This window comes from Leptodactylus fuscus, chromosome 3 (genome assembly GCF_031893055.1).
Source record: "Leptodactylus fuscus isolate aLepFus1 chromosome 3, aLepFus1.hap2, whole genome shotgun sequence".
Classification (NCBI taxonomy): Eukaryota; Metazoa; Chordata; class Amphibia; order Anura; family Leptodactylidae; genus Leptodactylus; species Leptodactylus fuscus.
This window is the reverse complement of record NC_134267.1, coordinates 124,292,674-124,319,518: the sequence shown is the minus strand read 5'-3', so window position 1 is coordinate 124,319,518 and position 26,845 is coordinate 124,292,674. Positions and strand designations below refer to the sequence as shown.

The 26,845-nt window shown below is 39.9% G+C and overlaps 1 protein-coding gene across 1 annotated transcript in view; it reads right to left on the bottom strand.

Moving 5' to 3' along the window:
* Positions 1-4,654: 4,654 nt before the first annotated feature.
* IBTK (inhibitor of Bruton tyrosine kinase) overlaps positions 4,655-26,845 on the bottom strand; it is a 71,634-nt gene continuing 49,443 nt past the window's right edge. Inside the window, exons 22-29 of the mRNA XM_075268279.1 lie at positions 26,290-26,438; positions 24,804-24,958; positions 24,240-24,332; positions 23,713-23,862; positions 17,224-17,370; positions 8,021-8,089; positions 5,231-5,363; positions 4,655-5,110 (exon numbers count right to left, since the gene is read on the bottom strand). Of these exons, the coding sequence (XP_075124380.1) occupies positions 4,985-5,110; positions 5,231-5,363; positions 8,021-8,089; positions 17,224-17,370; positions 23,713-23,862; positions 24,240-24,332; positions 24,804-24,958; positions 26,290-26,438 (1,022 nt within the window). The 3' untranslated portion in view covers positions 4,655-4,984. The remainder of the gene's footprint in view (positions 5,111-5,230; positions 5,364-8,020; positions 8,090-17,223; positions 17,371-23,712; positions 23,863-24,239; positions 24,333-24,803; positions 24,959-26,289; positions 26,439-26,845) is intronic.

The window sequence follows — 26,845 nt, the reverse complement described above, 5'->3', positions numbered from 1 at the left end:
GCCGTGGTGTTAGTTCTGCTCCTGACAGCAGACCTACCCATTTGCAGGGTCTGAACATATTACAACCTATATCCTGAATTGTTTCCTGTAAGGGTATGTTCACACATCAGTATGCCATCCGTCCGTTTGAATTCAGTTTGACACTTTAAAAAGGACTGATACACATACTGATTGTATACTGACACCTTTTTATGCTGATAGAAAACGTTCTCCGTCCCCTAGAAGACAGATAAGGGGATTAAAAGTAGCAATTGTAAACAGAGTAGAGATAAGGAGGACACAGGGACATTTATTATATCTCCTTATCTTTACTTTACAATTGCTACTTTTAATCCCCTTATCTGTCCTCTAGGGGATGGACAGGGTTTGCTATCAGCATAAATAGGTGTCAGTATACAATCAGTATGTGCATCAGTCCATTTTAAAGTGTCAAACTGAATTCAAAGGGACGGATGGCATACTGATGTGTGAACACAGCATAACACTGTGTTGCAATCTACTATGGACGGATCTGACGTTGCCCATGCAACCTACCACAGAACAGTTTCCATTCCTTAAAGAGTTCTTAAAAAAAAAAATAGAAGATGTGCTGTACACGGTTGCTATGGGCATAGTTCTCCCCTATTATTTCTGATTTCTATTGTGCTACCATTTGTTATCTGATTTTCTCTAATGAAATAGCATTTAAATCAGGGAAAATCACAAAAGTAGTGCCATAACATATCCCCCCTCCTCTAACAACTATGAGCAATGACCCTTTTCTAGGCTTCCATCACATACACATTTGGCTTGTGCTGAAAATGTATAAGGCTGAGTTCACACGGGGTATTTTGGTCAGGATTTTGAGGCCGTATTCGCCTCAAAATCCTGACCAAAAAGACTGCTCCCATTGAAATCAATGAGAGCCGGTCAGGTCTTTTTTTCCAGGAGCCATTTGTTCCAGACATGCTCATTCTTCAGGCCGATTTTCCTAGCAAATCCATCTGAAGACACTCCCTCCAACTGACTAGGCCCATTCTTTGAGCCTAATCCGGAGCAGAGTGCACGACTGGATGCCGATGCAGTGCATCGGCATCCAGTTATGGCTACCCGTTTTTTGGTCCGGAAACTGAGGCGGCCTCCGCCTCAGTTTCCGGACCAAAATACCCCATGTGAACTCAGCCCAAGAGGTGAAAGCGTCTGACAGTGTTGCTGAAAACCAAAGCATTGGGCAGTTTAGATACAACATCTGCCCCAATACGCGTTAGGTGGTCGGTCGCACGCATCAAAATTGGTGGGTTTGGCCAATACACATCTAATATTTGTGGCCAGCTTAGTTCATTCCCCAGATTGCATGGTGTAAAAGGATCATCACTCAAAATAAAAGTTTCCACATATTAGTAAATCTGAAATTATGGCAGTGGCTAAAAGGATTAGCAGTTTGTGTAGAACATTTTCCTAAAGGGACAACAGGTTGTGTAGTTGTTTTAGTTGTTACCAATGAAGTAGCTACATTTCCAGTAGGATGTCTACATGCAAAATTATGATTCTAAACCAACTACTATTACATCTCCTTTTTATACTATAGAAAATCCTAATTCACATTTAGGGATCTATCACTGTAGCATTTAAGGCTCCACAATCCCTTTTAAAATCTAAGCCCTCTCATATAAGCATTCTAATATAAGCTTTTCACGGAGCTAAAATGTACGATATTAATCCTAACCAGATTTTCTATGAGTTTCCATAATCTATAAATATGTATACAGCTTGCTGGAAGTCGTGCTTTCTGTCTGGCAAGCATTAAACTCTCAAAAAACACAAGCTGTTTCACAGAACAGAACTGTCTTACGAACTTTAGAAATCCTGGGCAAACACTTATCCACCTAACAACGTCAGATAAGTGCTATGTCGGCATAAAAACCTTCTGTTCAATGCTGAAGGCAAACAGATTTTTCGTGACATGAGATTCAGTATTACCTGCAGACATGCCATGCTAGTTTTACAGCAAACAAACTGGGCGTTTTCAGCTGTAGACTGCTAATCTTTGAGCACTGAAGCATAAAAATGAACAGCACTATGATACTGGAGCGGTGGAGATCAGGATACGTCAGTTATGCTTGTAAAGAGTGGAAAGTTGGCTTCATGTGGTTTTCCAGGCTAAAAATATTAATGACCTATTTTAAGAATAGGTAATCTATATCAGATCTTCAAGGGTCTGACCCCCAGTAACTCCCTGATCTTAGAAACTCATACTGTAGTGAACAGACCATGTACTGCAGACCAGCTACCATTAATGGGACCTAAGATGCAGTGACGCAATCCTGCCACTATACAGGGAACACAATGGTCTGCTTTGGCTCCATTCTCTGTGTATTAAAAGGGCTAGTTCACACGGGGCGCGGGATGGCGTATTTTGGTCCTGATTTTGACGTGGGAAGAATAGGGCCAAAATGCGCCTGCCACGACTGTCGCGGCTTTCAACAGTCACGGCTTCCCGCTCCAGAGTAGGCCCCTAGCCCGGAGGGTGCTACCGCGAGGCAGACGCCGGGGCTGAAACAGCCGCGGAATCCACGTGAAGAAAGGGCAGCTCGCTTCTTTTTTCCGTGAGCGGGAACATGCCGCTATCAGGCTAATACGGCATATCCTGCAAACAATATGTATAAGCTTTAGTTTATACATAGACTGTATGTGTGAGGTTACTATCCATGATAAAAATTCCATGAGAGATACATATATGTTTATGCAACTAGCTAAGCAGTGTCGTTCCCCATCTCCCAATACCACTGCAATACAATCATGTGTGTCTATCTATCTATCTATCTATCTATCTATCTATCTATCTATCTATCCACACACTATAATAGAGGCCATATTGGTTGTTACCCAGATTTCTTGAGAGCAAATATAGTAAAACCAAACAGTATTGCATTAATATATTATGTTAAATGGGATACCTGGGATGCTGAGGTGTGTAATTTAATTTTACTGAAAATGAAGCCCACTTTCTTACATCTTCCTGGCTCTCCATGGTAATTATTTCTCTCTCCCCCCCCCCCCCAATGATTTAGCACAGGTAATCCTGCAGACATAGCTATAGCTAAAGTATAGCATGCAGCCGTTTGCTTTTATCTTTTATTCTTGGATTTCAGGGTTTAGCGTCTCTTTAGGAGACTTCCTATAAACTGAAATAAAAAAATAAATAAATTAAAAAAAAAAAAATATATATATATAATATATATATATATATATATATATATATATATATATATATATATATATATACCCACATACACACACACACAGACTTTTTATTCCCTTCAGAAGGAACTCCATTGTGCTTCTAGGCATGAATCAATCAATAGAAGCAATGAACCCACTGCACTAGAGAAGTTATTGAGAAGAGTAAACAGTGAGGAAGTTATACGTCACGTTCCTTTGTAGGTGTCTTAACTATAGGCTCAGTCAGTACATTTTCTACATCACCCTGAGATCTGCTTAAGGCTACTTAGCTGCATGAAATACACAGCTTACGTATGTGACTGCCCTGTAGTAACCCTACACAACAAACATGGCTCAAAAGCATTACCTAGACATTGTGCATGGCTTAGCAGTGTGATCCTTAGGCCTTGCTAGATGCCACTTCTCAGCAGGACGTCAGATGATGTCGGTAAATCACTCTTACTATACTATATATATAGTTCAGGCACCATGACACAAACCACAGACTCAACCAACAAGCCTTGGCAAAATTGTATGAAGGCAGCCATGACTGTAGTGCTTTCAGAAAATACAGTGTGAGGGTATGCAGGTATATGATATGATTTTGCTTTATTATTTTAGTTTTGCTTGCGTCTGTGAAAATACTTTCTCCAGAAAATGCAATGTGTGAAATTACCCCGACCGTCTCTAGAAGGGTAAACCATATAGGAATAAAGCTGTATAAGGGTCAGTTCACACGTGAAAACCGCCTAGCTTATTTGTGCGAGGTAAAAAACCTCGGGGAGTTTTTTTGACGCTGTTTTTTGCATTCCACGCGGTTTTTGACGAGGTTTTTGACGCGGTTTTCGCTAGGGTTTTTTTTCCTATATGTGCTATAGAAACTGCAGGCGAAAACCGCGCGTTTTTTTGCAAAAAAACGCGCGGTTTTGTGTGCAAAAAACCGCGCGGTTTTTTACCGCGCGGTTTTCGCCTCCCATTCACTTCTATGCAATTCTTCAGGCGTTTTCCGCCTGAAGAAAGGTCATGTCGCTTCTTCAGGCGGAAAACGCTAGGAGGAAAAAAAAAGCTAGTGGTCTACATAGACCACCATGTTAAAGGAGAGGTTTTTGAAGCGAATTCCGCTGTCAAAAACCTCCCCTTTGCCCACGTGTGAACTAGCCCTAAGAACTAGTGATGACGGCAGCATCCTGGTCACACAAATCTCACATCCAACATCTACATACTCATAAGAAGTAGGAGCTATTTACAAGATGCATTTCAGGGGGTCTGGGAATGAATAATGGCACGAAAAAGGAAAAACTTATATAACTTTAACTTGAATTAACTAGATCTATACGTAAAAATCATTTTTTTTCCAAGTCAGGAGTTGGCCATAGATTTTAAAGAATAATTAGAGACATTAAATTCTTACATTTACATATAGTAAAATAGATAAAAATGAATTAAAAATATGGAAATTATAACTGCACACTTTAATTTGGATTAGAAATTCAAAACACTGTAAACAGAACACCCCTCCCCCATATTAAATATTCTGTAGACAATATTTTACCAATATTAAATTTGCCAAAACTGAGAACGTGAAACTTCCATAAGCAATAGCAGGCGTGTATGGCCAGCAATGTAGAATTAGTGCATATACCACTGAGAAGCAAATTTAGACCAAAATCTACAAGTCATGCTTGTGTCTTTTCAGCTGCAATTATTACCTGCAAACAAACTAGCCAAAACTTAACAAAACAACATCAACAACATGTTCATGTTTATAGTAGCCATGTCATAGTTAATGCTTGTTCCACATTGGCGCTGCAATGGGTCCTTGTGCTGATCGCTCAACAGTTATATATTCCTCTGGGTTGTCTATTGCTTTATAATGTGCCAGCAGATCCTGAATTGCACGTTCTTCGATCTAAGAGACATAAAACAAAAATTTGTATTAGTCATGAATTGACAGGCACAATGTTATGTGCAGGCTATAAAAATGTTCATATACACATACAATAGCTTTATGGTTTTTATAGTCTGTTACCTGGATGAGTGCCAGTGGTTTCTCGCGGCTCCGAATGAGGGCGGCCTCTTGCTTCTTTTCTTCTTCTACAATGGTAGTAAATGTGACTGGCACTACTGATGGCTTGTTTTTACTTAAGGACAAAAGCCATGGGCTGCAAAGTGATACAATGCAAAGGTTAAGAAGTATACACAGCAAAATGCTTTACATAAGCAGACTGACATTAAAGTAGAAAACTATGAGGCTTAGGACACATGTAGCGTCAGCCCCACAAATTCAGTGGTGGCTAACCCACAGCAATTGACATTTTGAGCATAGTCAATAGGTCTGGGCAATTATATTGATATGAATATCACATTGAGAATTTCAATTATTTTACATCCATGCCACCCTGTCACACATTGATATTGGCTAAATTATGTCAATGAGTATATGCTATCCAAATGGGATGGCTGACGTGAATAATCGAAACCAAAATTCAGTGGCAGGGAGTGACTTTGCAATATGGGGCGACACATGGAAAATAGGATACATCATCAATATGTCATCTTGTTAGGGTCAGATACCCAGAGACTGCACAGATGATCTGTTCTAGCAGTCTCCAGGTTCTGTAAGCTGCTAGTGGATGAGTGGCGTGCTCAGCATTGTTTGTATTCAAGTAATAAGAGCGTTGCAGCAACCATGTCCACTGCATAGGGGTGGTTTCAGTGAACTGCAGCACCGCTCCTATAACTTGAATAGGAACGTTACCTGTTCACTAGCAACTTCCGGCACCCAGAGGCTACTATAAGTGATGATCTGTGTGCCATGTGTCAGATCCTGACAAATCTTATACTCATGACTGATCTTGTGAATCATCAATATGAAAATTCGGCTTGTGGTCAGACAACCCCTTTAAAGGGTTAAGGGCCTTCACAGAATACTTGATTTTTTTTTTTTTTAAATTTGACTCAATCTACATGTTTTTAATTTTGCTCTAGTTCCTACTAAAGCCACTCTCCTACCTCCGACATGTCTACATTAAGGCTTGACCACCCCAAGTGCATGCCCATCAGAGCATAGAATACAAATGTCTCCTCCTAGGGTTTGCATATAATTACATGGGAAAGGCAGTAATAAATAATATTAGTTTTAAGCGGTACGTTTTCCTAAAAACATAGCATTATAGATGTGCACCCTAAGGCACATGTCTATAAAAATAACAACTACAAACATCTTTTAAATTTTTCACTTGGTATAGCAAATTTACCTTGTTGGCTTACCATATGCTTTGGACAGAAATAAGCTAATATTGTAAAAAAAAATTCATGCAAACCAGACCCCTCCAGATGCATATAGATAGGTTTCTAAGGGAACAATATTAATGTTCATTGTTGCCGACCAGAACAATGTGTACAATATGCAACGGGCAACAACATTTAGATTAGATTTAATCCCCAAAGCATCATTAGTGAACGGGAAGTTCTCTTTTAGACATCTCTATGTAACCTGAAACCAAATGCTATGCATAGGCACATACACCGGCATTTATATAGCCATCTGGCTTCAAATTTATTCTTAGACCTGTTTAAATGGATTAATTTAACCCTCCAAACCTCAACTAACATATTCATCTGGTTACTATAGAGCTGAATTTGCTATTTAACACAAAAGTACTGTCCGGATGTATTACACGTGCCTTGCTACAGGAGTGCAAGTAACTAGTTCATCTGGGTTATGAGAGTTATATTGTAACACAACTGTTCAATGATAACTTAACCCCTTAAGGACACAGCCCAAAAGTATGTTAAGGACCAGGCCTCTTTTTTCAAAATTGACATGTCACTTTAAATGGCAATAACTTTGAGACGCTTTAACTTACACAAGTGATTTTGAGAATGTTTTCTCGTAACACATTATACTTCATGTTAGTGGTAAACACTAATCAATATTTTTGTATTTATTTATTAAAAAAATAGGAAATTTGATGGAAATTTGGAAAAAAAATGCAATTTTCAAAATGTGAAATTCTCTGCTTTTCATGCAGATAGTTATACCACCCAAATATAGTAATAAATATTATCTCCCATATCTCTGCTTTATATCGGCATCATCTTTTGATTGTATTTTAATTTATTTTGGACGTTACAAGGCTTACAAGTGTAACAGCGATTTTCCAGATTTACAAGAAATGTAACTGTTTGTTTTTTTTGTTTGTTTTACACACTTTATTTAAAAAAAAAAAACTTTTTTACATTTGTGCTGTAAGCACACTAGAACCAGCGATCAGAGAGGATCACTGGTTCTATACTAACTATAGACTTGCAATACACGTGTATTGCAGTCTATAGAGGAAGCTAGCTATGCAGATGCATAGACTAGCTTCCTCTCGTCCCAGCATCCAAGGGGTTAACCCTCCCCCCATCGGAGCTCGCTCCGATGGGGGGAGGGATTAAGGAGCAGCGTGTAGCTGTAAATTACAGCTCACACAGACTCCTTAGGCAGCCGGCAGCATGCTTTATGGCCGGCCAAACCCCTAGGGTGCCATGATCACTATGGATCATGGCACCTTAAGGGTTAAACAGGGGGGGGGGTCGGTGCAATCACCGTCCCTGCTGCTACAGGGGAAGCCTGGCTGTCAGATACAGCCGGCCTCCCGTGGAGATCGCACGGGCTCTGCTTCTGAACCCGTGCGATCTCTATCACGTACAGGTACGTGGGAATGTGGGAACTAACCACATTCCCTGACGTACAGGTACGTGATTTAGCGTTAAGGGGTTAAACACCAGCACATATGTGTATTACTCATTAAATGTAACAGAAATAGGTTACTTGGAAGACTCTGGCTGTGGCACGTTACTTTTCCACTTCGACTCATGGGCCATCGTCTCAGGCGGTCTTCTGAGTAGACAAAAGAAAAAAAGGCAATATCAAATCAGAACTAGAACACAATGCAGTTGTTTTAAAAACCAAAAGCCCTGTAAAAAAAAAATCTACATGAAGACACACAACTACCGGCCAGTCTGAAACCATGGCCGTTTAGAGTTAAGCAGGTAAAACTGAAGAGTAAAAACATCATTCCTACATATTGTAAGCAAAAAATTTATACTTCATAATTAATATTTCTTTTTATTGAAATATTAGGGGATATTTTTTTTTTTTACCAAAAATATTTATCCACAGACTACAGAAAAAATGTATTATCACAGGTGGGGTCCAACTACTGGGACACTCAGTGATGACAAGAGAAGGGGCCCACAAATGCCCCAGAATGGGGGAAAGTATATATTGTGGAAAAACCCCTAAATATCACAACTTTCATTTTTACTCTGATTTGTGTATAATTTCCTTTCAACAGTACAGAATATTACCTCCTCTATGTAAAAAGTTAGGACCGCAAACTGGCTCAGTGGTTAGCACTGCTGCCTTGCAGCAATGAAGTCCTGGGTTTGAATCCAACCGCAGCATTTCTTCCCACACAGACCGTTAGGGAACTAGATTGTGAGCTCTATATGGGACAGTGTAAAGCGCTGCTGAATATGATGGTGCTATATAATAAAGTAAGTGGGTCAGGCTGGCTGTGACGATTCTCTAACGCTCAAATCAACTCCACACACCATCTGAAACTTATAAGAAGGGTTAATAAATTCATACTATTTATGCCACATTCTGGCCTTTCCATCAGCACAGTGCAAAAGAAATCTACTCAATTATCCAATTGTTGCAATATTTTGTTCCATGAAGTTTTGCCTCTTCCCTAGACTAGTACTGTCCAGGGGGAGGAAGGGCAATGGCGGGCGTTCCTCACAGTCCAGAGATGACCAGCCCTTCTGACAGTGGGGAGATATCAGTGCCGAAATCATTAACACCGATATCTCCAGCACATCAATGAAAATGTGGAACGTCTTCTTTAAAGTATGATAAGATTGAAGTTGGTCTGTTGCGTTAGTTGGAGCACTAGTGTTGTATTTGGCTGCATGAATATTTTTTTGTATATACTGTAACTCTTTCAGTGTCTGAAGAAGCTCGTTCAAGACTGAAATGTCACACAACCACTAGGTTAAGAGCATTACACAAGTTTGGTGTGTAGAGTTTTTCTACGTTAGGCTGCAATTTGCTTGAAAATCATTCAGATCATTTGATTTTCCCATTTCAATGTGGTTTCACACCAAAACTAATCCATGAAAAAACTTGATCACTTGACTTTATGTTACACTCTGGGGTCACGCACCTAGTTTCCATACAGGGAAGCTCTATTTGGAGAAGGGCAGTTGTTTCTAATAAAGTCGACTGTTTAGGTAACTACTACTGCCACTACAATCCTGCAAAATAGGAGCAAGGCATGTATCATAGTCATGCAGGAACCTAAAAAAGCTAGGTGACAATCCCTGTGTAAAGCATACATTTCCTTTGATGTCTGTACTAGTCATTCTTACAGCGGTCAGAAAGATGAATGAGTGAAGTGTTTATTATAGGAACGTGTGCTGGAATGAGCCTGTATACAGGTTTCTGGTGACGGCACTAGGTTGGCCGGGTTTTAACAGCTTTACTCTTCACCTATGTTGCTCATAATGCAGTACTTGCATAAACCAGAAAAAGTGGTTTTCATCTGCCACAATCCAAGTGAAGTCTGGGCTCTCTGCATTCGATTGTCTTGAACCCCTCACCTCTGCACAAGTGGTGGCTGCCATTTAGACCACTAGAGTAATCAATGTATTCTTTGCAAAACTGGAAAAACGTCCAGTCAATAAGGACTACCAGAATAACACATCTATATCCTCACAACAGCATGGAGATATGTGTCACCCATGTGCCTTGTTGTTATGCAATGGATTGAACATATTCGGGCCACTGCTTCGCAAACTGCAGAGTCAGAAAGATTATTCTTTAAGGTGCAAAATCTATAACAGGGATCCCCTGCTACCATTTATTATACTGAATTCTTTGGACCTGGGGCAGCAGAGTTTGGGTGCAAATGCTACGTCTGCATCCCATACAAATGAGTGTAATATGAAGTTTCCATTTGTAGTAAATGCTTAGGGACACAAGTGTTGACTATGATGAAGTTCACACCTTGGCATTTTGTCTGTTTCAAGCATGTTACCCATCTGTATACCTGTATATCTGTATACCCATCTGTAAGCCCTGAAATAGCAGAGACCAATAAAACTGTCTATAGAGATATTAAAAGGAGTCTTAAGTTATTTGGCTTTGGAGTCCCATTTTCATGTTAAACACAGTTCTATTCATATGCAATAGAGGGGAAGAGAGATTTGCCGAGAATCTATGGTAGAGACCCACGCTTAGGCAAACTTAGGCACGACCCAAAACGACTTTTCTCCTCACTTGTGTATGGATAAAATGGTAAATTCCATGAAAATGGGGCTATAAAGCTGAACAACAGAGGCCCAATTGGAAACTGTACTTCTTCAAGGTACTATATTAGGTTTATAACTCATTTACTGTTGACAAACTCCCTTTAATACCACAGCATCCATGATACTATGGAACTATGATTAAGGACAGAGTCTGGCCAAAAGGGCCGGGTTTTTCTGTATGTATGAGGTTTAAGAGGCCTTAATAAAGTGCTGGGTTGTAACTGGATGTAGTGTACTGAACTCTCCTCTTCATATATCCAGGGTTACATGGTACTCCATTTAATCAGGTACCTGAAGAATACAATTAAAAATACTGTACTGCAGAATTGCGAGTTAACAAATGCGGGTAACTGCTCAGGTGAAGGGCACCCCTTACCATGAGGACTGATGTCCATGCATTATAAAGACAGTATAATGCTTCACTTGCCATGCAGGCACGCTGAATGTTAATGGCTTAATGTAGAGCTCACCCAAAGACTACAGCTGGAAAACACAGCTTCTGGAAACCCTGTGATCGACTGATCAGGAAAAGATTCTAACAAAAAGGGTTAGGGGCAGGGATGGTGGCTTGTTTTATACGATTTACTTGTAAATTATTGTCCATCTCTCATATATTCAGTAGTTGAATAGCACCACAACAACATTACAGATAGCAGACATACAATCTGATAAACGCAGAAATTATACTTCTACCGCAGGATTCTCAAGAGAATAATGGGAGAAATTGGTACAACAGTGCACCCTAGTGGTCACTTCAAATTAGGACCATGAACAAATTAATTGGTTGCTTTTGTAGTTTTAATGGCTAAGAAATTACTAAAGTGGTTATCCAGCTTCCAAAAATTATCTGCATATACATCCACAGTAGTGCTAAATACTCACTGCTCCCTTGTGCAGCCTTTTCTTGGTTTTATTGTACTTGAGACTGTTATTTATATGCAGTGAATCCATGAAAAAAGTAAAATTTCCCATAAGGCATCTTCCTGCTCTCCCCTCCAGTGAAATCGCAGGTAATAAATCACTCACACGATCCTTTGACATTGGAGCTCCGTCCTTTTGAATACTTTACCTCGACATTGGGTATGCCGGTCACTGAGTGACAGATATTGCATTTTGTTACAGCACAGTTGAGCTCTTCACGGGTCTCCCCTCCCCTACGGGCTTTGAGAAATTATGCCGTGCGGGCACCTCCACTAAGGGCCTTATTTCTGCTATTTATAGGATTCTTTCTTTGTCGGAGCTGTCCTCCCATCCGTTACATAAATATATGCCCAGGTGGGAGGAGGTCCTGGGCCGTCGGATCTCGCTTGGTATTTGGAGGACTATCTGGTCCCAGGCAGCCAAGTCCTCCTCATGTATTACTTTCAGAGAAACCCAATATAAGATCCTTATGTACTGGTACCACATGCCTACATTGTTACATAAGCTTAACCCCGCTATTTCACCTCTTTGTTGAGTTGTCAATCTTCTTTGGGCACGGTATATCATCTATTTTGGGATTGCCCTCTCGTCCGGCCTTTTTGGGAGGAGGTGCAACTCATTACGGAGGGTCCTTTTGTTCAGGGAGTCCCATTGGACCCAATGGTTTATTTGCTTAACCTCCCCACTTGGCAACTGGGCAAGAAGACCTCCCGTTTGTTTTTGTACTTTTGCACTGGGGCGAAAACTCTTATTGCCCGTCACTGGAAGGATGTGCTCCCGCCCACCAGATCTAAACTGATTGTGCGTTTGAAAGTTCATAGTCTTGAATATATGACAGCCACATTGAATCATACAGTGGAAGGTTTTAACTCTATTTGGTCATCCTGGGATGCTTACTGTATCACTCACGGTTTTTTAACCCTCTTTTCCCTCATGCTCGCCTGTTTTTCCTCTGTCTCCCCCCCCTCCCCTTTGTCTCCTTCCCCTTCTTTCTTTTTTTTAATCTGGTTTAGTGTCTTTTGTCTGCTCTCTGTAGCATGTTTTATGCGGTCTTAGGTGGCCGTGAATGTTTTAAATATTTTTCTTGCCATCTTGTTGCTTCTCATGTGTTTGTTTGTTGTTAAAAATGTATTGAAAAACTTAAGATTACAGTTTAAAAAAATAAATAAAATCACTCACACATCTGAGGTCACGTGATGCTGTGATGTTTCATTTGCAAGCTCAACCCCTCCCCCCATGAGTAGCAGAGGGTGAGAGCAGGCTGATGCATCATGTGAAATGTAGTTTTTTTTTCACAGATTCACTGCATGTAAACAAGAGTGATACAAGGAGTCCCAAAGTAAAATAAAGCCAAATAAAGTCCAGAAAAGGAAACAGTGAATATTTAGCACTGCAGTGGATGTATTTGCAGATTTTTTTTTTGAATCTTGATAACCCCATTAAGCTACTTATACAGTAGGTCTTAAAGGAGTATTCCCATCTCAATGATCCTAACTAAACTGGTAGCTTATGTAAATTGAAGAGTTTTCTTAAATATATTGCTTTAGCAATGCTTTGTTTTCCTGCTATGTGAAATTATTCCTCACATTGTTTACACAGCGTTTCCATGGAGCCAGAACTGTGTCATAAGACAGGACAGATGACATCACTCATTGTTTTCTGTGTGGGGGCTGAGCTTTCACTGTTCTCTACAGCTCTGTCATTCAGCACGTTGTATTTTGCAGATAAAGCCTGGTCTATTCTCTCTCTCTATGTAAACACACAAATATCACTTTTTCTAGAAGCATGTGCATATTATTTCATTTACATTAATATTAGATTTCTAGTAATCATAAGTTTTGTGATACTTCATAGTGTCCTGTTCAGCAGGCTGAGTATAGTGGCCAAGACTGTTTGATAAGTAATAGAGGAAGTGAGAAGAGGAGACAGCAGGCAAAGCTGCTGAAACAGGGAGATGGGAGAACTCTTTAAAGCTAAGCAATGTGGTTTACTACCAGTACCAGCTTCTCTAGAGGTTCCCAGTTGCATTTTTCATGCGGAGAGGGAAACAAAATGACACAAACGCAGATGTGAACCGGGCCTAACACACATACAGAATGCTTGCATTTTTAAGAAAAAGCTAAGCCATTACATGTGCTACTTGATGTGATAGAGACCCTCAACTGTACATAGAATTTGTGCAGGCTCTGTTCACACATTTAAGTGGCCAATTCTATCTGAAGAGCACAGCAGGCTAGGCTTCCGTATAAGTAATCGAAATTAAATAAATAAATAAATAAAAAGTATATCTGTCCAGCAGATAACAAAAGGATATTTTTTAGCTTCTGTTCTCAGCTTATAGGGGTTAATAAAATTGGTTTGCAGTATATACCAGAAGCGCTTAAAAGGAATGTTACACCTATATTCCACAGTGAAACATAAAACTTATTTTTCAAATACATCTTTCTTTTTGGATTGTAGATTTTCTTTTTTATTCTATATTCTAGACATGATTATGGGGGTGGTCATCTTATCTGAGATGCAATCGGCAACATTTACATGGACCATAAGAGGAATCCTTCTTCCATGACAGAATTTACAAGATATGCAGAAGTCATTGTGCAGATTGGGGGAGGAGGTGAGCAGTGAAATATCGACCTATTATAAAAGTTGGATGCTATAATAGAGGTCATGCAATCCAGAACATCTGCAGTTTCTCAAAAGTCAGCTCTTGAATAGTCAGAAGAGGTTCCTCCCTTTTCCAGTCCTCTAAGAAATCAGCCTTTAACCCCTTAGCGACCCTTGACGTAACTGTACGTCATGGGTCGCATGGGGATGTATGGAGCGAGCTCACACGCTGAGCTCGCTCCATACACGGCAGATGCCGGCTGTATCATACAGCCAGGACCTGCCAATAACAGCAGCGGTCGGTGCCCGAGCCGATCGCTGCTGTTAACCCTTTACACACTGCGGTCAAACGCGACCGCAGCGTGTAAACAGCGCAGGCGGCATGGGCGCCGCCATGTTTCCCCGATCGCCGCCCTCCTGAACGTCACATGAGGGCGGTGATCGGTTGCTATGACAGCCGGAAGCCTATTGAAGGCTTCCAGGCTTGTCTCTGCACAAGATCTATTAGACGATGCCAGAGGCATCGTCTAATAGAAGTGCTGCGATTTTGCTATTCACTGCAATACTGTAGTATTGCAGTGAATAGTATGGGCGATCAGACCCCCTAGGTTTCAAGGTACCTAAGGGGTCTGATCATAAATGTAACAGAAGAAAAAAAAAAGTTTTTAAAAGTATTAAAAAAATAAAAAAAATATAAAAGTTCAAATCACCCCCCTTTCCCTAGATTAGCTATAAAAGTAATTAAAGAACATTAAACATAAACATATTAGGTATCCCCGCGCTCCAAAATGCCCGAACTATTAGAATATTAAAACATTTATCCCGTACTGCGAACAACGTAGCGGCAAAAAAATAAAAACAGCCAAAAAGCGTTTTTTTCAACACTTTGCCTCTTATAAAAAATTGAATAAAAAGTGATCAAACCATCAGATCTTTCCCCAAATGGTATCAATAGAAACGTCATCTTGTCCCGCATAAAAAGACACCACAACCAGCTCCATACATGGAAATATGAAAAAGTTACAGGTGTTAGAACATGATGACAATTTTTTTTTCTATTTTGCAAAGTTTATCATTTTTTTTTAAAGTATCAAAACATTTCAAATACTATATAAATTTGGTATCACCGCGTTCGTACTGACACGTAGAACACAGGTAACATGTCATTTGTACCAAACAGTGAACGCTGTAAAAATTAAACCCATAAGAAAATGGCGCAAATGCATTTTTTCTCCAATTGCACCTCATTCTGAATTTTTTTCCAGCTTCCCAGTACATTGCACAGCATATTGAATGGTGCCATTACAAAGTACAATTTGTCCCGCAAACAATAAGCCATCATGTGACTCTGTGAACTGAAAAATGAAAAAGTTATGGCTCTTGAAATGTGAGGAGGGAAAAACGAAAATGCGAAACCAAAAAATGGCCTGGTCCTTAAGGGGTTAAGACAGATTTGGGATTAGGCCTAAAGTCTAATAAATAATACAGTTATGTTGTATACTCTGGCAATGACTGACAGCTGTATTGTACCTGTGTTTGTCATATCCCACATCTAAACTCAGTTATAGTCAATTTATAACTAGGAGCCCACTTTATTCATTGTGACAGATGCACAAATCCTAGATCACCCATGTGCCAAGGCATGTAAAGCAGTTCTATGTGCACAACAGGTTTTTACTTTGTCATTTTATTTGACAACTGCACATCTTATGTGTAGAAGAAAACTACACACAAACAACCACTCCTTCACTTTCAGTATGTAAGAACGTAAAGAATAACAATAGAAGGAATCTAAAAAGATATTTGCAGACATTTTTTTTCCAGTTTCAGACAAAGACTTCTGCTTAATATCACTGTTAAGGGTGTAACTTGAGGGGGTGCCGAGGAGCCTTAGGGGCCCATGAGATGTTTCTTCACAATGTAGAGAGACCAGTACTATAAACAATACATCATAATAGAGGGGCTTGCTATAGATTTTGCGCTGGGGCCCAAGATCTTCACGTTACGTTTCTGATCAGTGTACTGAAGTACTATAATGATTGTTTCTGTACACACCAAGGAGAATTTATAAAAACTAAGACTGTGGATAGATCAATGCCACCTAAAGCCATTACTAATCTTTAGGAAGATTCCGGCCATATAGAACCCTTTGCACACTGGTAGATAGACTTCCATATCCTAGGGACAGGAAGCAACTGAAATCGCAGAGAAGGGACCTTTTGAAGGCTCAACTATTAGAGATGAGCGAGTATATTCGATTGAATACCATCCCTGCATAGTTTTTGGTGTAATAAAAAGTTCCACCTGTGCCAGGGAAGGTTGGAGGGGAATCGAATGTTTACCGCATGTTATTCGACCGAGTACACCAATAACTATGCAAAGGGAGGTATTCAGTCGAATACTACTATTCGATCGATTACTACTCGCTCTTTTCTATCACCTACCAGTTGATTCCTGTCTGAGGGGGTGTAGAAATCCTTCAACCAATACAGTTGTGGGGGAAACTTGTATTTAATGGGCTAAGGGTTTATTTTTTACATAGTGGTCACACACAGGGGTAGACATCGGCTATTTGGGGCACTAAACTACCAATCCACAATGTCCTTTGTGCAGTTTAGTGTTTACCTGACAGGTTTCCTTTCATTTTGGAGATCTAGTACTGCCCCATAAAATGAATCTCAGTAGGAAACTACCACTATAAAGTACTGGCACTGAATAAATGTGGCGTTAGAAAAGGAGTGAAAAATATAAAATGTCACTTTTATTGGATATATTCCACATGTGGCAGTCCTTAGCCTTATCCATTTGGAAAATGAAATGACTGTATGGAAAGTCCATTCAACACCCCATTGACAAAGCAGCACCATGGATGATACTTTGGGGCAGATTTCTAAAAGCCAACTAAACAATATGTAGCCCTTGGAAACCAATCACAGCGTTGCTTTCACTTTAAGAACTGAATAAAAAAAGAAAGTTGGGCCATGTGGCACATAGACCATTTCATTAACCTTTCTCCTACATGGTTTACCATTTATACCTAACCTGTGCCAACAACAAAACATGTATTATACATTCTGGCACACGTACATATCACAGAATCACATTCACTAATATGCCCTGAATTCTCACCTTCCAGATTTTTGAGGATCCACATATGCTACATGAGTGGATTTTTTTCCAGTGTCTCCCAGTGTATTCAGAATGACAGATTTTTGCTCTTCACGAAGAAGGTCACGGAAAGACTTTGGTTCTCCTTCATAATGTAAAGAGGATGCCCTGCAGGAGAACAGCGCATAAAACAGTGAATTACATTTAAAATAGTTTTCCCTTCTCAGGGTTTATTCTTCCTCCACTCCATTTTCTAGTTTTTAACTAAGACAGTGAGGTCCCAAAATGAACAATGTGAAAGTCCTAAACTGCATAGTTACCTCTGGATTTACAACCAGAGATAGAGGTACTGGTCAGGCACTGTACTAGCCTGCATCAGGGCTCAGCAACTGAGAGCACGAGAGAAAGAGAGCACGAGAGTGAGAGACAGGGGAGGAGAGAGAGAAGAGAGGAGAGAGCACGAGAGTGAGAGACAGGGGAGGAGAGAGAGAAGAGAGGAGAGAGCACGAGCGTGAGAGACAGGGGAGGAGAGAGAGAAGAGAGCACGAGAGTGAGAGAGAGAGCACGAGAGAGAGATCTCAAAAGAGAGAGAGAGTAATTCCTGGGGTCTATAACCTGGGCAAATAGAGAAAGATAGATAAAGCAATGTATAAAATAAACTAGTTAGCTTAATCCACATGCTTAAAGGGGTATTCCCATAACTCTTGTTCTGCAGCCTGAAGGCTCTGTACTCTATTCACTTCCTGGATCTCTCGCACATTGGTGGGCAGGGTTTCACTTGCTCTATCTGCTATGATCCACAGTATGACGCTGATGTGGAAACTGATGTAGCAGAGCTGGATTTGAGTCAGTTTGCATTACATACAGAGGTAACGGACTCCTTATCTCGGCCCTTATCAGCCAAATTCAATTAAACCGACGGATAAGTGGAAGAGCTGAAGATACACAGCACAGTAATCCCGGAGCTCTTCTCTCACCTCCCCCTCCCCTATATGAGGAGCTCCGTTGCTTGTCAGCCCCTCCCTCCCCCCCTGAGAGCAGGCAGCTATGTCACTTGACAAATGAGCAGATAATCCCAAGGGCCAGTGTCAACAATGAAGTGAATAAATTAAGATAGCGGCCAAACAAAGCAGTTTTGATAAACCAATGTATTTAGGAAAAGTCTTATATCCACATAAACTAGTAGTATAGATAGGATCCTTGTTATTGGACAACCCCTTTAATTGTAATTTTACATGAACATATAGCCCAATAGACTGCGAGCCCAGCCCAAAAGCTGGCAGAGTCTGCCTCACATTTTCTTTTTTTCAGATCTCAATAAAGGATTTGTTTTGAAGTGGACCAGTGCGGATCCTTTTTTCTCTTGCGATGGTTTATTTGTGACCTGTCTATATTATGATGCAATAAAAAGTAAGAGCTTTCTTATGGTGCAGCTCCCTAAGATTTCGGTTACTGAAAAGTTCTAAGCTTTTAAAACCTTAGATCACAATATGCACATTTACCTTAACTAGTCACAAGAGGCACGGAAAAACTTCATCTAGTCAATCATTGTGCTATATCACACCCTAGGAGACTAGGAGTGTCATGCTGATGTGTGACAGTGAAGCCATACCAGTCACGTCACACTAGGTGTGACTTCGTACAATGACTACATGACTAGATGAAATGGCTTTCCACCCTAGTGACTAGTCAAGGTATATTTGTATATGAAAATTAAGGATCTAAAATCTTAGAACTTGACTTTTAAGCAACAATGTTTTGCGAGGAGCACCATATAAAAGGTCACCACTTGATGCCACACATACTGGGACCACCTGATAAGTTTCCTTTAAAAATGATCCTGGAGATGGGAATAGCACTTTAAAGGACAAAGAAGATGTTGATGGCAATGACATATTCCATACTCTAGAGTTAAGCGAGGCTAAGATCACATCTGTGAAGCAGAAACCACCAGAAATTGGTGCAGTAAAAAGTCCACCACAGAAGACACCCAATGGACACCTTGTGGACCTCATTACAGTCTAAGGGGTCCGCCGGTAACCTCTGTTTTAGCAGTCTGGCTCTCTGTGCACAGTTGTCAACCTAACCCAAGAATGCTTTGAAAAATACAAGTTAATATACAAGCTAATAAATTATTTTTGGCAATGCAACGTGAACGTGAACCAGTGGCACCCATCAACTGTTCAAAGAAGTCTGACCAGGAATGGGCTTCATGGAAGAAATGTGTCCAAAAAACCCCAAAACAAAATAATACCTTTGATGTGGAACAAGGCCAAGCTACTCAACTATGCATGAAGACACAGAAACTGCGTTGCTGAAAAATGGCATCATGTGACCTGGACTAATGAGCCAAAATGTGAAATGTTTGGTGGAAAAGGACGTTTGTTCACCAAAGGGCTATAGAGCGTTTACAGGTAACAGTGAAGTACGTTGGAGGTTTCTTGTACATTTAGGACTGCATTTCAGCAGATTGCATTGGAGATTTGGTTAGGATTAATGATGTCCTCACAGTCAGATTCTTAACCATCATAAGAATGTGATGGTTGTGATGGTAAGTGATGATATGGATCCAACACCAACATTTCAACATCATGGAATCTGTCTGGGATTACATAAAAAGACAGAAGGATTTGAAGAAGCCTACATCCACAGAAAATCTGTGGTTAATTCTCCAAAATATCTGGAAAATCCTAACTACTGAGTTCCTTCAAAAACGGTTAGCAAAAATCGATGCTGTCTTGCCAATAAAAGGTGGTCACACTAAATATTGATGGGATTTAGAATTATATTTTGATCATTCATTTTGCATTTTCTTACTTGACAAAATAAAGAATTAAAGGGATTGTCCAGGCAAAAACACACACTTCCCCTTTCCAGTCCATTGTTATGTTCTGGCGGAAGTCCCCGCCATACGTGACTGCTATGAGGCCAATCAGCAACTTCAGCGGAAGGGATCCGGGACGTCAAAGTCGGCAAGCAATGTCACTTTGGGAAGACATTTCATCAGAAGGACTGGACCGCACAGGCAGGACCCTGGACCACCGGTGGCAAGAGAGTATAATTTTTTTCACCTCTAACAGCCTATTTAAAATATAAAATTTTGCCTGGACAACCTCTTTAACAATTCTATTTTTGGAGGCATTCTTACTTTGCAGAATTTTTCCACACCTACCTACCTACCTGGTAGAAAAGAGGAAACCACATACAAATCTGTCCTGATATTCTGATTATATCATATTTGAGCATCATTTTAGAGGCCTCCAAAACTGTATTACACAATAAAACAATCTGTTTTCTGAATATCCAGAGTGAGATTTCCATCTACCTGAGCTATACCATGTGGTGTTAAAATGAAGTGGACTACCTGGTTTATCATGCTGAAACACTACGGTTTACCTCCAGCAGGAGAATTGCAACTGGCCTCCATTTCTACAAAAGGGTCTAGCAAAAGCAAAAAATAAATAAAGACAGACACTGTAGAACCAGAGAGATGTACTGTTCTCTACAAACAGAATATACCTATATAGGAAGATCTGCAAAGAAATAACATTATACAGTAGCAGACCCAATGTCTGCACATTTCACTGTATATTTAACTGGAGCGCAGTGACTAGACCAAGACTTTAAGCCCCATAATACGCCACAATCCTCTGAGTTATATCCTATAACCCACTCGGAAACAGGAATTTAAGAGAGTCACCTAAGATGACTTATCTCTGGCTAGCTCGCTTCAGAAAAATTTATTTCATAGCTTAAAAGATGGAAGAAAAACAAAGGTTTCTTCTGGAATGGGAAGTCTGAGGTATTCTTAGTCCTTACTCATCTAAAGTAAGAGGCCAGAACTGTTCCCACCCTTCTGGCACACAAAAGCGCCAGAAATACTGCTGGATTTCCATAGCAAGTATTTCATTTCAATGGATTTCACAAGTTGCACACCACTTAAGTTATGAATGGAAACCGAACGTTCCTGCCAAAATAATCCATTGATTGTTAATGCACATACAACCTCAACCAAAAAAACAGGATATGCATAGCTATAAAAAAAAAAAACAGTCCGGATAATCGGTACAAAAAATACAAAGCCAATGCTATCTATAAAAGAATGTCAGACTAAATATTTGCCTGACATAATAGTACATTCTACTGCACTTTACAAGGCAATTGTACTTCTAATTTTAGAGAGTGGGGACTGACTTGTGCCAAGATTTTATCGGAAACAGGTGGATAATTCTCAGATGTTGGGAAATTACCATTTCACGGAGTAGCATTAAATGCATTTTATTTTCCCCTGTACCATTTTAAAATGGTTGCAAATTTTTTATACATGTTACTGAAACATAAGGACAGCTTAAATGTTTTATGTCAATGTCAATTCAAGGAGGCAAAGAATATAGCATCTGCCACAACACGAGATCTGTATAAAAGCATTCCAAGGATTCACGAGCTCCAATTCTTAGCCTCTGTTTAACATGAGGCACCATAACGAACAGCACTTACTGCTCAGGAAAGGTCGGAGGCTAGAGAAAAAAAAAAAAAAAATTACAACTGAGCCTGAATTAGTGGAGCATTCCCTATTAAATGATGGAAAGAGCTGGACTTGACAGAAATGGTTAAAGAGGACCTTTCATGAGTTGTGGCACATGTGGTTTTATATACCGCTAGAAAGCAGACAGTGCGCCGAATTCAGCGCACTGTTGGCTTTCACGATCTGTGCCCCAGGTGAAGAGCTATCAGTGCCGGTACCATAGCTCTTCACAGTGAGACTGAGAGCGGGGAGGAACGCCTCTCCCGTTACTCATCTATGGACAAGTACTATCAGGAGGGGAGGGAGACGTTTCTCCCCGGTCTCACAGTACAGCACTATAGGCGCTGCTGTGAAGAAGGACGTTCCTGAATGACTGTCAGGAACGCCCTTCTGACTGTGAAGAGTTACGGTATCGGCACCAATAGCTCTTCACCCGGGGCACAGATCATGAAAGCCGACAGTGCGCTGAATTCAGTGCACTGTCGGCTTTCTAGCGGTACATAAAACTGCATGTGCCCTAACTCATGAAAGGTCCTCTTTAAAGGCCCGGTTTAAACAACTAGTACTACTACTATCCATTTACATATAGTTAATGTTAAATAAAAAGGAGTAGGTTACAGTAGAACAGAAAAGTCAAACAAATCACACTTCTATGTCACCCAAAAATACAGACAGAAACCGCTCCGATTTTATTTTACATAGGTGGCATGGTCATCAGCTCCCATCCACTTTCATCCATTTTTCACAATAGTTTTCCGTGATGTAATGGTCCATAAGAAAGCTAGGCCTCAAATGACATTGCACCTTGATGGGATAGGGCTAGGAGGACAGCAAAACAAGCAAGCAGTAGGCAGGACGTCATATTGTCACGTCACACTGTTGCCACCATTTACAAAAGGATACAGAGTGGACCTCGTAACCACGCATAGCAATCACAACGTGCCTATTACACACAGTGTTTCTGCCATATAAACAGAAATTTTAGTCCAATAGCATAGTTACCTTCACCCATTAGTACAATACTTTACACTACAAGTCAGTGGGACATAGATAAAGTTGTAGTCGGTGGGGACTAGAAAACCTTAGGAATCCTAGCACTAATTATTACTTATTTCTAGAACATGCTTTTCCTGTCTGATTGAATGCTAAGATTATTACATACCTCAGGAGAAACCCCACTGGGGAAATAAAGATTATGGAAATATAATCATAATCATATTTCTAAAGAAAAAAAAAAAATCTTAAATCACATTTTTCTTAAATGACTCATGAAGACACATCAGACAAGTCCAAGACTGCACTACTTAGGGAAATTCATTACACTATTTTCATTTCTCTGAATTGAAGTGTTATAGTGGAGACCTTAGGTAAAACTAAAATCACCATCTACCCTATAATGCAAACCCTGTGTAGCTTGAATGGCAGCTAATACAGTACAGTTGTGAAGAGAGGAGTGTTTTCTAACCTTACGGCTTTGCTGGCCATTACTAGAATTGTGTTTCATAGGAAGACCAACTTTTCAAAACATGATTTTTTGATAACCTCTCGAGTTAGCCATCATATACGTGTCCATGTAGTGAGGCCATCTAGTGATTGTGTTGTGACCAGCAGACTCTCAAGGGTTTTGCTAGTATGTTACAATGTTGTACTGACCTCATTTCATGAATTGGATTGGAGTCATCGTGTATCTAACAATTATTTTTACTAATGCACAACTTGCAATACTCTAAGCCCAGGTTCCCAACACATTTTTATTACATAGCTCATGCCTGCCTTTTGACAAATAGATAAAAAAAAAAAAAAAAAAAATAGCATGATGAAAAAGCCACGTAATCAATTTGCAAACTTTTTGGCATGTTATTTTTTAAAACTAAGGCATTAACTGTATAATAACAGGAGGTGACCCTAGCCTAAATGATGGAATTCCAAGTACCTTCATACAGTAATGGAGCCTGAATCTACAAGCATGTCTTAGGTTTATTTACCAGGTTTTTGGTGGGCTCTTGATATTTGCAGCTGCAGTACTTATACTGGTTGCCATTTCAGCATTGCCACTGCTCTCTTTAGAGGATAAGGCCATCATTTTCCTCTGCTTTTGTGAGAGCTTTATCCCATGAGCAGCAGGCTTCTGTGTTCTGTAAAACAATTTACATTTTACAACGGGTGAAAACCTCAATGATGACATTTACTTTTTAAAAGACATGAAAAATGCTTGTGTAGAAATCTGACATTGACAGTAACTTCTGCCATGATTTTGGAAAAAAAAGCAGCAAAAATCACAACATGTGAATAAACCCTAGAGATTGATTTTACAGCTTAAAGGGATTTACCACACTAAACATTTATGGCATAACTACACAACTGACCCAGCAAACTCTGATCCAGGTGACAACCAAATCCAGATTGTCATCAGTACGGAACCAGCCAAGCTCACTTTGCTATGCATACACCAATAATCTTTTTCAATATGCCTGATACATCCATAGCATTATTTGAAATAATGGTAACTAACCCAGTCACTAGTTTTGGTGTAGCTCCACATTTTTGTATATTTTCTTCTATTTCCATGATTGTCCTCAGATCCACTGCAGGAGGACTAACAGGACTGCGTAAAGAAGAAAGACAGAAATAAAAATCAGTCCTATAACATATAGGGCATCAAATAGACTGTGGCTGTTCAAAAGAGTAAGTACCACAAGTCCGAACGTCATGACCTGGGAACCCTTTACGCACAGAGGGATTCAACAAGGTGGAAAATGAGGTGCGAAATCTGAATACGATAGCTGCAAACATTTAGTAAAGGTAAGGTCAAACTAAAGTTTCCTTTATAGGAACATAAAAAGTGGAAATTCTGACATGAACAGATCCATTAAATGAGAGACACCAAGAGACCACCATTGACTATAACTGGATCCGCTGGATTATCCACTATGATACTAGTCATTTTGTCAGGCAAAAAAGTCCTGCAAATAGTCTCTCCTAACAGTGCCTCAGACACAGATGTGAACATACCTTACAAACTATCATATGTTTTGCTAGTGCCAACAAATTCACTATATTAGAAGCACATTCTTACCTGAATGCCACAGCCACCCAGTTTTGGGAAGAAGCCCTTGTGTTTGGAATAGCTTTGGGAGAAGAAGCCATGTGTTGCGGCATCTTTATGCCACTGGATCCGTTCACTGCTGGTGGTGAGGTGGTAGAGCTGGCATCATAGGCCCTGTTTTTTGACTATTGCATAAAAAAAACAAAAAAAAACAGTTTTAACAATTGTAACACAACTTAGAAATTAACGGTAAATGTGTTTGTACAGTGGTAGCATATAAACATAATAAAATGTGTGTTATCTGTTGAATGAGGTTCCCCATGAGTCTGATCCCTTTTTAAACACATAGGAAACACAAATGCAATAATTTGTTAAAAATACTAATTAAAAGTTTCAGGATGAAGCTGATGATCAGTCATATCCGTGACCGGGCATGTAGAGATGTTCATAGGTTCTGATGGTGGACAGCTTCCCTTCTCATGAACATGTTTTTTGTGCATGTGACATTTCCCAATACCAGTAATAGTGTATAGGAAAGGCTAAGCATGTGTGGTAAAAGAATAGAGATAGAACGATCTGACAGCCCATCACAAAGTTAAAGGGGTTGGCCACTTTCAGACCAATATTGACAAACAAATGTACAATAGAAAGATATATAATTTTCCAATATACTTTCCTCTCGGTTTTCTAGATTTCGGCTTGCTGTCATTCATTCTGCTACTTCTGATAAAACTCTGACCATGGTCATGTGATTTACGGTCCATGGTCATGTGATGAGCACACAGGTGTACAGCTGATTACCAGGCAGATCTCTGAATATTGTGCTGTGACTGTAACGAGAGGTACCTGTGTGCTCATCACATGACCATGGACCGTACATCACATGACCATGGACCATAAATCACATGACCATGGTCACACTTTTATCCTCTAGAAGTAACAGAATGAATGACAGCAAGCAGAGATCTAGGAAACTGTGAGGAATTGATAAAGAAAGTATTTTCGAAAATTGTATATCTTTTTATTGTACATTTGTTTGTCAATATTGGTCTGAAAGTGGCCAACCCCTTTAATGTCACAGTCATCGAAAAAAATCTACATCTTGTTCCTGTGTAATAAACACATAGGGCTGGTAGCAAAAATCCAAAGTGGTGCCAGTTATCCCTCCGGAGCCCTCCATTGAAGTGTTATAGAGCAGTGTGCCAGAAGAGGCAGCACCTGTGGTCCTTCCAGTATAAAAAGAAAGGACAGGACTAGAAGTATAATTCCTGTAACTAGCTCTATAACAGCTATCCCCCAGCTTTGAATACTGGATTTTTAAAAGGAGGAGGGAGGGTTTCATATAGATTTCCATCCAAAGGCAAAAGGTAACAATTCTGTGTTAGGATCTACTGCTACTGTAGGCCACACTGGGGCATACACAGCTACCAATGAACACCAATGCCCTCCACAAATGCTGAACTAACTCTTTAATCTAGCACAATTGATTACTGTGTGTTTTAGAATCTTTACAAACCTCATTTTTTTGATGACTGAAGGTGGTGGTGAAGTCAGGTGACTGTAAATCCCTTGGGCTACTTGCACCTGCGAAGCTTCCTTCTGAGTCAGATGTCAGCAAGTCTTGGAGTGACTCAACAGAATTATTTTTTTCAGATTTAAAAAGTCCTATAATTAAAAGGGTGTGAAATTTTTAGTGTGTAGAATGGTGAGCGCAGAACATGGCGACATACAGAACAATTTGAAAACCGTCGACAATTATCAGTGCAAGAAAATACAGATAGATTATTGTGCTTTATAGTCATTCTCAGATATACTGTGCTGAAGTATAATTTGATATTAGGGAAAAGCACTTACATTCTCATATTCTTCTATTTTCATATTCAATAAGAATCAGAGATTTAAAAAAAGGGGCAATAAAGGAAACCTGTCACACTGAACAGGCATTCAGAGATGCAGACAGCTTCTACAACTGGAGAAGGTGTGGGGAAAGATTCATGATCCATGTATATGCAATGTTATACAGAAGGGACCCCTTAGCCTAGAATGATCATGAAATAATCTTGGAAGGGAGT